This window comes from Festucalex cinctus, chromosome 6 (assembly GCF_051991245.1).
Source record: "Festucalex cinctus isolate MCC-2025b chromosome 6, RoL_Fcin_1.0, whole genome shotgun sequence".
NCBI classification, from domain to species: domain Eukaryota; kingdom Metazoa; phylum Chordata; class Actinopteri; order Syngnathiformes; family Syngnathidae; genus Festucalex; species Festucalex cinctus.
The window spans coordinates 19547186-19558442 of record NC_135416.1 but is presented as its reverse complement, the minus strand read 5'-3'; the positions used below and the strand labels follow the sequence as shown (position 1 = coordinate 19558442).

General features: G+C 40.8%; 1 protein-coding gene across 1 annotated transcript in view; it reads right to left on the bottom strand.

Annotated features, from left to right (window-relative positions):
• Positions 1-4915: 4915 nt before the first annotated feature.
• The window catches only part of LOC144020868 (BCL11 transcription factor A-like), a 48644-nt gene continuing 42302 nt past the window's right edge, over positions 4916-11257 (bottom strand). Inside the window, exon 3 of the mRNA XM_077524732.1 lies at positions 4916-10231. Within this exon, the coding sequence (XP_077380858.1) occupies positions 8229-10231 (2003 nt within the window). The 3' untranslated portion in view covers positions 4916-8228. The remainder of the gene's footprint in view (positions 10232-11257) is intronic.

Genomic DNA, 11257 nt, shown 5'->3' with positions numbered 1-11257 from the left:
TGCTTTTATATTGTTCCAAGGAGTCCGGACGAGGCTCCCTCTTCACTGCTCGACCGCACAGCTGCAGTCTGGCTCTCCATCGCTGCTCTTCAGCCTTCCTTTTCTCTGACACTCAAAAAGCAAGACCAATGCAGAGTCTAAAACTAGAGGAAGAAGAATGGAGGTAATCAGAAGAGCAGCAAATAGGGACTAGGGTCATATTATGAGGATTAGAGAGGAGGTTCAACACACAGAGTTTCTCCTGGACAGGATTTCCTCAGCTATGCTTGGGGGGCCTACCTTGCTTTAAACACACACAGGCAAGTCAGGACACAGGGATGAAGTAGGAGAATAAAGGAGAGCAAAAGATTGAGCATGTCGGTATACCTTCGATATTTTTTTGTGAACTATCATAACCTTCAATTAACGAAAGCAACAAACATAAACCTACGCGCATCTACTTTAAGACCACCTTAAAAAAGGGTGAACAAACGTCCCGGTTTAACTGGGACAGTCTTGGTTTTGAGGCTTGTGTCCTGAGTCATGGCAGATTTCGCCAGCCTCATTGTTTTGTCCTGATTTACGCAGGTTGTGCTACGTCATCTCGGATCTGTGTGGATGTGTATGTCAATCACACAGTTGTCATGCAACAAACCAATTAAAAAGGATATTCATTATTAAATTCCTTCCAATTTGCTTTCACAAGTCCGTTCTTCTTTTGCGAATATGCGCTGTGAGGTGACGATGAAGTGAGGGGCACATAATTCATCTACGAGACGATGGGGAGTTCCGGGTGGGAATGTTTCTTTTGTCAGACTGAACGTGAGTGGTTTAATTGTCTCATTGGCTTTCCTCACGTATGCAAATGAAGTGCATCATTACATTGAGAGCTGATGTGAGTAAAGCGATCTAAAATTGTGTTTTTTCTTTAATTAATTCTAAAAAGAATTGTGTTTCTTTGTCTCCCCAAACATATCTTACTTTATCATCCGCCATTTAATGTGACTACAAACGTGCATGTGATGTAGTATCGGTAAAAACGTGTGACGTATATCTGATCTTGCATTCGCTTCTTCGCAAAAGCTTCCATCATCAAAATGTGCCTTTTCCTTTTATCGATACGCTTCAAAATCCACCCCCTCCAAGCCGTAAAAACATTTTTGCGATTATTATTATTATTATTTTTATTTCTGGCATTTCCATTCAGTTTCTTTATTGCAATTCTTGAAAATTTGAATAAAAATAAGTGGATGGAAACCTACCTATACATTCATGTTTGCGTTTGCGTTCTCAACCGCACCTAATCGCTAACAGTCGCTACTTCTTGCTTCGGTTTCTAATGTAGGAAATGTTGTCCTACTAGCCTAATGCTGTGGTCGCCAGTCAGACCCAATGCAAGCTGAGCTTTTCTAGCGTCATATTTCCATTGTTACAATGTGTCACTTCTAACGCGTGATGGTTTGGGTACAGTCATGGACAGGCGCTACTGGGTAGCCAAGCGGGGAGCAAAAATGGGTCGAATTTCCACATGTACTCATTTGTTAAATAAAGACATAAAATAGATGGTTCTCGACAGTATCACGCATCACGACCGCTCAGGTCCATGGCAAAAATACACAAAAGGCAAAACTTAAAAAGTGTCCTATCGGCGTAATAAAACAAAGAGGCGCCACCATGTGGCGTGGAGCCACGTTACGGATTGTTACAGACAAGTTTGGCTTACCTTGTTTAGCGCTGTTGAACTGTCAACCAAGATAGCATTAGCGAAAGCAATAACACAACCACAACCACCAGACTGACTAGCGATTAAATTTGTTATAAATAGCTCCTGGTGAGAATTTATTGTATACTGTATTTGATTTTCGGCGAAATTTCAGTTTCCTCAGTCAAAGAATAGTTTCTGTTCATAATGTGACCACGTATGGATTAGAATCAAGAGCCAAGCATGCTATGTCTGCAGTATTAGCATTCGTGCGCTGGGCATTGTTGCTCTCTTGACATTGAACTTGGAAGATGGGAGGGTGGAGGAGAACACACACAAGCGAACAATCCCTCTCCCGACACCCACCCGACCGGCCCCACTTCCTTACAACTCTGCTTTATCTTAACTGTCAACACCTGGCCTAAGCAGGAACCTCTTTCTATCTGTGAACTTTAATCTGGCCCTGCTAGGCAAACAGCACCATGGCTAGGACAAGAAGAGTGATTACTCTGTCACATTGCCCTGCGGTGCCTCAGCAGGCAAGGGAGGAAAGATTGGAAGAAAAGGGATTTGGACATGGGAAGATATTTATAAAGTTGAATACTGAATATCTAAAAAATGGACTGGCACATGATGTACGTGGAGACACAATAACAAGCTGAAAATGTGGCATGGAAGGACAACAGGGAGGACAAAGATAGGAGCTGATAGGGGAAGAAACAGGATGAAATATGAAAGGCTCAGTATGAAACAGATACGAGGTAACTTGACGGAACCACATGAGAGCAACCACTTTTCTTGAGGATTTTAAAGGATTTCATAAGAAAACAAATGCAGTTCACTGGACCCTCAAGGACCGAGTACAACTTCGCTGGCTGTGATGGAATAACGCAAAAAATAATTCACTTCATCCAGCAGCATGATTTTTGGAGGCATAAGAGATGGGGGACAAGCCTGCGCATGAGCAATATATTGCCACATCCATTTTTTGTTGCTCCAAATGGACAGTTTTAACAGATTTGTTATACTTGAAACGTTGCTAAGTAGCAAAACTAATCTTTACTTGAAAGTTGTTGTGTTAATGCACCCATAGGGCTGTATTTCATGACAGGGAGTCCGGTTAGACTCCTTGATTATAATTTCACAGACAAGTGCACCCTGGTGGATCTACCAGGGGAACTGCTGCACTGCTGTGGGAGTGATCACAGCCACCCATTTAAATGTAGCCCACAAGTCACGCACTAGAATCTCAACATGGCAGAATCACATCTGTGCCACAAAGTAGGAACTTGAAGAAAACCCTCTGATTGTTCATGTGCCCCCTTTGTAGTTGTGCCTCCCAGTGGGATGATTTTAAAAATATAATACAAAGATTCGGAGGGTCTCATGGCCACTTTCCACAAATTTGTGAATGGTATATGTCACATCAGACCAGCTGTCTTCCCGGAATCGGCCATTTAGACGTGGTCCGAGTAGGCGTACGGCTTAGAGCTTCATTGTCATCACTGCATCAGTTACTCTTCATACAACGTTGAGGCATGTTTTATTTAGTAGTGGGACTTGAAAAATGTATGAGAAATTAACTAGAGGATTTTGTAATTTATTACCCTCAGTAACATTTTAATTACCGGTAACACCAATATTTGACACACGATGCAATGTTTTTCATCTCAAATAGAATTTGGTCAGAATTTTGACGACATCTGATACTGTATATACTAGTCTACTACATATACAAACAGATTACTAAGTGCAATTAAAGGGAAATGTATTTAGTCTGCATTTTAAGTAAACAATAATCACTAGGTTCAATTGCATAAATTCCAGATGAAGCTATTCAAGCTTTTTAAGGACCTGTTGTTAACTCAAGCATTGTCAATTTTGGTCTTTTACTATACATTTAAACATTTATACTGTACATATAACAGTGGAAGCTCGAAGAAATCCTAGCCAAAAGTAATCAAACCAACAGTTTAATACCATTGCTATGATCTAAAATGGTGGTGGGGGGGGGGGGGGGGGGGACTGAAAGCATCCCTTAACTTACCTAAATGTCTTTAATTATCCAATCCTGAGCAAAATAGACCACAGCAGTTAATTAACAGCGTATACAATTATAGTGTTGATTCAATTCAAATATTGGTCTCAAAACATTCTAAGGTGTGTTGCGCTATATTAACTTTATCTTTCTTGTAAATATGCATGTTAGCATTAGCTCTGGTGCGTGCTTGCTGCAAAATGTGATATATTAAGGTGGTACTGTTGGATTGAAAGGTTTTGTGTTGCCTTTTTTGGAGCTGATAAATGTGTTTAAGCTCTGACCCTAATAATATTGTTTTTACATTTTATTGTTAACAGGTATGAAATATTTGTTGTTACTAAAATGTTACTTAGAACCAACAAGGCCTCTTTTTTTTTTTTTTCTTGTTTGCATAAATACTATTAGACACACTGACCTAAATTCCTATATTGGTTCGTTGAAGTTGTATTATTTTATTCCCAATGATCTTTTTTTTTCATTTTATAGCATTTCTCTTGTTTGCATTGCGTCAGGTATGTGCAAGGGGTGTTAGATTTTTTATTTTTTTATTTTGTCCAATCAGATTTCAGCCTCTAGTTCCCCCAGGGCCTTCAGTACCAGTATTGCTGACTGATGTAACGTAAACTATACTAAACTGTACTAATCAGATTCGAAATTTGCCTGTCCTAGAGTCAGCATTTTTTCATCCTCTTATTGGTTGATTGTTACAGCCAGGTTTGACTCGGAAATTATGTCTGTAGTGATTTGCACACATGAACACATTTAATAATAAAGCATGATATATTTTAGTCAAATATTTTGTATTTTTGTCACGTTATTAGATCAACATTGATCCTGTACTGTTCCAGATGATGCACATGGCACAGTTGTATGCTGTTATATTTAACTTTGTATAATAATGATGGTTTCTTTAATTACAATGTGATAGTGGCATTAAGAATGAATTAAGTCTGGTAAATCCCCACAGAAGGCCCAGGTATGAAGGCCCCGTTCCATGAGAACCTGGAACATGAATAAACATTTTAGATGGTCTTTAGGTCACACAACAAATTAGTTCCACTTTTCTTATTTCTTATGGGAAGAATAATTCTAAAGCTAAATAAGTCAGAGGTCAAGCAGTGTCTCTGACACAAATTGTGGAGGTTTCAGTGTCTATTGTACTTAAAACAAAAACAGCAAAATCATATACAGTATGTATGTCATACGTTTTATTTTTTTTTCCCAAGACAAAACGGCTGAGTGAAGAGAAAAATGCAGGCAACAGCTGAAAACAGTGGCATTTCCATAACTGAAAAATAATAACATTTGTATGCTGACCAGGACTCTTAAATGTTGATCTGTGACCTTTGGTCATCAAACAGAGAAACCAAGCTAACAGAAGTCATCACAAAGGAAGGGGGAGGGCTGTTGGGTGGTCAATATGCAGACACGTTTTGCTGTGACGCTGTTCTGAACAGAGCATATACTGAATGTGGGTGTACAGTCATAATAAATAATGTCAACCAATGTCAACTTCAAGTTCACTTGATAGCAGATGAGAGTACAGAACACAGACTGGGATCAGGCTGAAACGTGGATGTACATCAATCAGTACCATCTGCTACAATAACAGGTAGCAAACCTCGTTCTATCATTTTCTCATATTGACAATATAACTTGCATATGGTATGACTTGTACCCTATGTAAATCAAGCACTGTGGTTGTTTTGGCAAAGTAAAGTACAACAGGATATAAATCCAAAATAACGACATCAAATTCAGCCAAAGAAAAACATTGCTTTTCAGATTTATGATGGATTGATTGCATATGAAAAAAAAAAGAAGTTATTTTTCATTAACAGCTGGAATGTTATCAGGTGGTAAGGACAGTAAAAAGTTGGCTAACAATAAAACCCAACAATAGCTTGTATTACTGCATATAAAATGGCAGGAGAAAAACATAGAAAAACAAAAAGGATATGTACAACCACCTGTTTTTACCTCATTGTGGTAAGTCCAGCAGGACTGCCTGAAAAAGTCATCATATGACCTCTCACCCTTGGAGAACACCACAACATTTTAGTTTTGAAAAACATACTTATTTTCAAGCATACAAATTATTCACACTATATTATCCTGCCAAATTAAGAAAATATACGGTGGCAGCTTGTTGGGATTTTTTTCACTACAGAAAAAAAAGGGTACATTGAAACCTTTAAAGAGTACAGGCAAAACCATTAAAAATACAGGCTCCAACATAAATACTATAAGTGCCTACACTAAGTGAACATTAATTTCAAATGCAATTCTAAATACAAAAAAAAGTCGACCATAAATGTATTTTGAACTTAGGAACTTACATGAGTGTGCATCTTCCTATGTGTTTAAGTTCTCTCTATATATTTATTTATCATATATCTCCCCCGATGCAAAATATTTTGTTCAACCTGAAGAATTGTGTACAGTAAAGGCAAAAACGATACAAGACATGTTCATTACAATTCAATACATAGTGATCAAGTCCTGAATGTCAACAAGACAGGAAAGAGAATCAACAACACAAATCAAAAATACAATTTAAATAAAACTCTCCAAAAGACAATGATGTGTACTGACATGTACTGTAATTTGAAAATCAGCAACACAATTTACCGGCAGTTAGCTTAAAAAAAAAAAAAAAATCTTTCATTTTTTTCTGTACTTAAGAGTATATTTTTAAGGTTAGTATGATGCAGGACATTTCACTGGCATGTCCTGCATTGATACCCAATTTATGAACCAAAGTGAGGTTTCACTCTCAAGACATATTTAGCAGAGGTTCTAAGTGAATTTTCTTCCTCTACTACTTTTTTTTTCTTCTAAATGACACAACAGTTACTGCATGGGTCAGCACAAGAGCCAAGTTTTTCCCTTGAGCATCCACCTGTAAACTGGGGAAACGGAACAGTGCACGTAAATAGTCCCAGATATGTAATCCGGTCCTCATTTTATACTCAACCGACTGTACCTCCGATTAGAGAGACAGATACAGACTGTAGGCAGAGTGACAAGTGCTATAATCATTGAAAATAAAAAAAATGGCAGGGTGATTCGCGGAAATACTACAATTAAATGGCTTACAAGTAATTAAAAAAAAAAATGGCTGCGTGTGTGTTTGTGTGTGAGTGGAGGAGGTTATATAAGTTTAAATTTGGACAGTTGCATTACCAATGTAAGTTTATTAAAATGTTAGAATCTAATGCAGTCAAGAGAATAAACAGGGCATAGAATTTTTTTGAATTGTAAAGAAACCCGGTTCATAGCTACTCCCTACCCATAACCCTGACCTACACCAAGTATTCCCATCACCAAAATTAAAATCTGCTTGATGAAAAAAAAATAAAAATAAAAGATAAAACCGACTCTGTCGTTTTCAAGTTAATGCTGGCTATAACACAGACCGCCCGGATGACACTAAAAAAACTGTTACTTAAACACACACAATAAAAAAAAAAAAAAAAAAAAAAAGTTTCATTTTCAAAGAAAACAAACACTCTGGAAAATTAAGAGCTTCACGTTGGTTAAAACAACTAATCGGAGTACCCTCGCAATATGATACACATGTACCAGAAACCAAAAACCTCCACAAACCATTTGAGCATGTAACATGCCAGTAAACAGAATTACAATCTGATGAATGAAAATATACAGGAGTCAGGCAAATCAATGATTGACCAGAAATAAACGTTGTTGTTTTTTCTTTTCAATTTAGTTTCAGCTGGTTTCTTAATGCTCTGCTCAGTCACAACACGGCAGGTTTGTACAGGTGCTTGATGCAAGGACCTGTTTATTCCATATGTGCGCAAAATGTCCTGTAATCGTCTACATCTGAAACGCCGAGCTTATAGCAAAAGGAGGATTAACTAATGCAGGTAAAATATCCAAGGCACTCTTTGTTGTCATTTTACACCATAGTATTAATTTCATTGTTTGTAAAAGAAATAAGTCATGGTGCTAGTGCCTAGCATTCCATAGGCAGCTCAATCCTTGTATATATATTTATGTACATATAGGTATTTTACGTCTATCTTGCATGGAAAATCATTCACATATATCAGTTTTGAATGTAACCCTGCTTTTCTTGATGTTTGAATCATATGACACCGTTCCACTATGCTTGGAAACCAAACTGTACATGATATGTAAAAAGAGGATGGACGTTCTGCAGCGAGGGTTCAAATAGGTTGGCTAAATCAAAAGGATCAACAGCAACACGAAACCCACCAGTCACTGATAGAGTAGCCAAAAACACACCGAGCATGCGCTGTCCAGTTACAAAAAAAATGTATAAAATGTGTAAATTATTGCACAATAGAAAGGCTCAAAAAGTTTCGTTTCATACAAGAGTATTGGGAACGATAACAGGGCTGTACTGCGTACTGTTGTCTGACCCTGTAGTCCTTTCCGTTCATTTGTTGGCGACATAGCCAGGGTTGCATTTTAGCCAGAGGAGCTGAAAGAGAAAGCGCACCGCATGCTGTTCTTTGCCTACTCAGTCTTAATATTGTTCGCTAAAGGACGGTCGCTGTGCCATTTCTTCATGTGTTTCTCTAGAGTACTGTACACACTGAAAGGCATGTGGCATATTTCACATTTGTAAACGTCTTTTCCCATTTGTCCGTGGGTTTTCATGTGGCGCGTGAGCTTGGAGCTCTGAGCGCAGGCGTAGCTGCACAGCTCACACTTGTAGGGGCGCTCTCCAGTGTGACTGCGTCGGTGCACTGTCAAGTTGCTGCAGTTCTTGAAAACCTTCCCACAAAACTCACAGGTGTCGCTGCGTCGGCCGTCCTTGGAGCTCGGCCTGCCGTTCCCGCTGCCGCCGTGCGGCGTGCTGGCCCCGCTGCCTGTGCCGCTGCGTCCCGAAGCGGCCCGTTCACCGTCTAGCTCACCGGGAGGAGTGGAGAAGCGTAAGCTGCCGTTCTCGGACGAGTGCTCGGATGAGGAGGCGAAGGGCGATTGTCTGGAATCTCCACCGGTAAAGTTGATGAAGGGGTCCTTGAGTTGTCGTGAGGCAGCGTAGCCCGCTAGCCACTGGGAATAGACGTTTTCGGAGTTTGCGATAGTGGGCGTCGGGGGGTCGAGATCCTTTTCCACCTTGATACGTTTCGACAGAGGACTAATGGAGCCTGGGCTAATGCCGCCACTCAACAACTTCCTGGATAGACCGTCGGTTGATAAAGGTCCCAGACCATTCATTGTTGTTGTGGTCACATCCTCTGCTCGGTCTGACTCCATTGCTGAATCGTCATCAGCCGGCTCCTGCGAGGAGCTCCGATGCCGAGGGTGCAGGGCCACACTGTTCTGGTGGTGGCGGGCCCCTTCTAGCCTCAGGCTAAAGCGATAGTCATTCCTGTCCTCTTCAAGATCTCGAACCACAGGCTTACCTTCCATCTCCTCCTCCTCACCCTCCTCTTCCTCCTCCTCCTCCTCTTCTTCCTCTTCCTCCTGTTCCTCCTCCTCGTCCTCCTCATCCTCATCGTCATCATCTTCCTCCTCTTCTCCATTTTCAGTCATCATACCATTGTTCTCACTCTTGAACTTGGCCACCACTGACTTGAGAGCATCAGTGGCGCTGCCAATCAGATCACTGGTACCAGGCTCAGGAGAGCTGGCCGTCGATAGGCCGTCTTCTGACTTGGTATGAAGCACCAAAGACTTGTTCTGACAGTGTGTCTTCATGTGTCGTTTTAGCTTACTTGCCTGCGTGCACGCGTGGTTACACAGATGACACTTGAATGGCTTTTCCCCTGTGTGGCTACGTCTGTGCACAATAAGGTTACTCTGGAACTTGAAAGTCTTCCCACAGAACTCGCAAGACTTTGCCTTTAATGGCGTGCCCGGTTGAGCTGTGTTGGATGTGGCATTGGGGGTAGACCTGGAGCCAGAAGGTGACTGAGAGGTGGAGAGAGGCGGTGTTGCGGAGAATGGAGGCTTTGAGCCTGGCTGGAATGGTTGAAGAATCCGTTGCATAGGGTTGGGCCGATTAGGGGAGAGAGGAGGTGAAGCTCCTGTGGCGTTTCCAGCCAGTTCGCGGAGCCTTCGGGAAAAGTCCATGTTTGGGGGAGGTTCAAGTGGTATTGAATTGAGCCTCATAACCCTGTCAAAGGCGCTAGGATGGTGAGTAGCCAGCGCCAGGTCATCGGGACTGAGGTGATGACGCGGGGGCGGGCTGAACAGCGGTGGGGTCCGGGGATATCGGCCCTCTCGAGGAGTCGATACCGAATCCCGTCCGGATCCGGACCCTGGCATTCGCAGCAGGCTGTAAGGACTACCTTCGGCCAGGTGCACAGCATGAAGGGTAGGCTGGGACGAGGCACAGTCACCCCCCATCCCGGGAGCAGCGGCTACACGAGGGGTGAGGGGACTGCCTGGCTCACTCTCCAGGTAGATGCGGAAACCGTGGGTGTTCTGAGCATGCTGGAGGAGGAACCAGGCGCTGGTGAAGGGCTGCTTGCATGTGGTGCAGGTGTAGCTGCTGGGCTCATCTTTATCTGTCAAAAAAATTAACAACAATAAAATGTTATTGCAAAAGTGAAAATAAGGATGGTTTGTATGTTTTTTACATTCGATTGAAATGAATACAAAATATATACACAAGACTATTTTATGCTGCTATCCATTTTTTTATACCACTTATCCTGCTCAAGAGAGCTGGAGCGTATCCCAGCTGACATCGGGTGGAAGGTGGACGATACACTGCACTGGTTGTCAGTCACTCCCAGGGCTCACATTCACCCCAAAAGTAAGTGGAAACCGAACTCACACTGCCTCACCAAAGTCATGTGAAAGGACCACTAAACCAGTAATCACCATTCTAAAATTTGCAAATTTTTTAATTATACATTAAGAAATTCTTCCATTCTTCTTTTTAAACAACTTATTGAGTTGCCCAAATCAAGTCATTGAAATGTGAGTGGAGTCAAGTCAGTTATAGGGAGCAGGTCTTGAAACACGTCATACATTAACGCAATGAAGAACAAGTGAAGATCACATGAGCTATACTGGTCAGCAAGGCAACAAAAACAAAGTGTGAAGTATTTTGTTGAGTGTGCAATCTCACTGCTTCTAAAAAGTTATTAACTTAGTGTAACATCTTACAAATCCCAAAAATTGACCGGATAAAAGTCAATGAAACCAGTAGGACAATATCGTGACAAGATAAATTACGCTAAAGATCTGGATTTAGCACATTCCACAGTTTGCAATGGAATTGCAGTTTGTAGCACATTTTAACATGGTTATATTGTAGCTTGACATATAATTATGGAAAATATCTCTTAAAATGAAAGTATACGTTCATGTTATTGTTACAAACCTGTTTATATTATTACTATTTTTAGGAAACTCAAATACTTTACCTATTAGAGCTAAGAGACTTCAGGGCCTATTTTGTCACAGGTTCATTGAAGAAAATCATCCGTATTCTATTATTTCAAATAGCATACAATTTATAAAATCGCTAAAAGGTGAACAATGATTAGAGAATTCTAAAGCTGTAAATACATGTAAGACATATT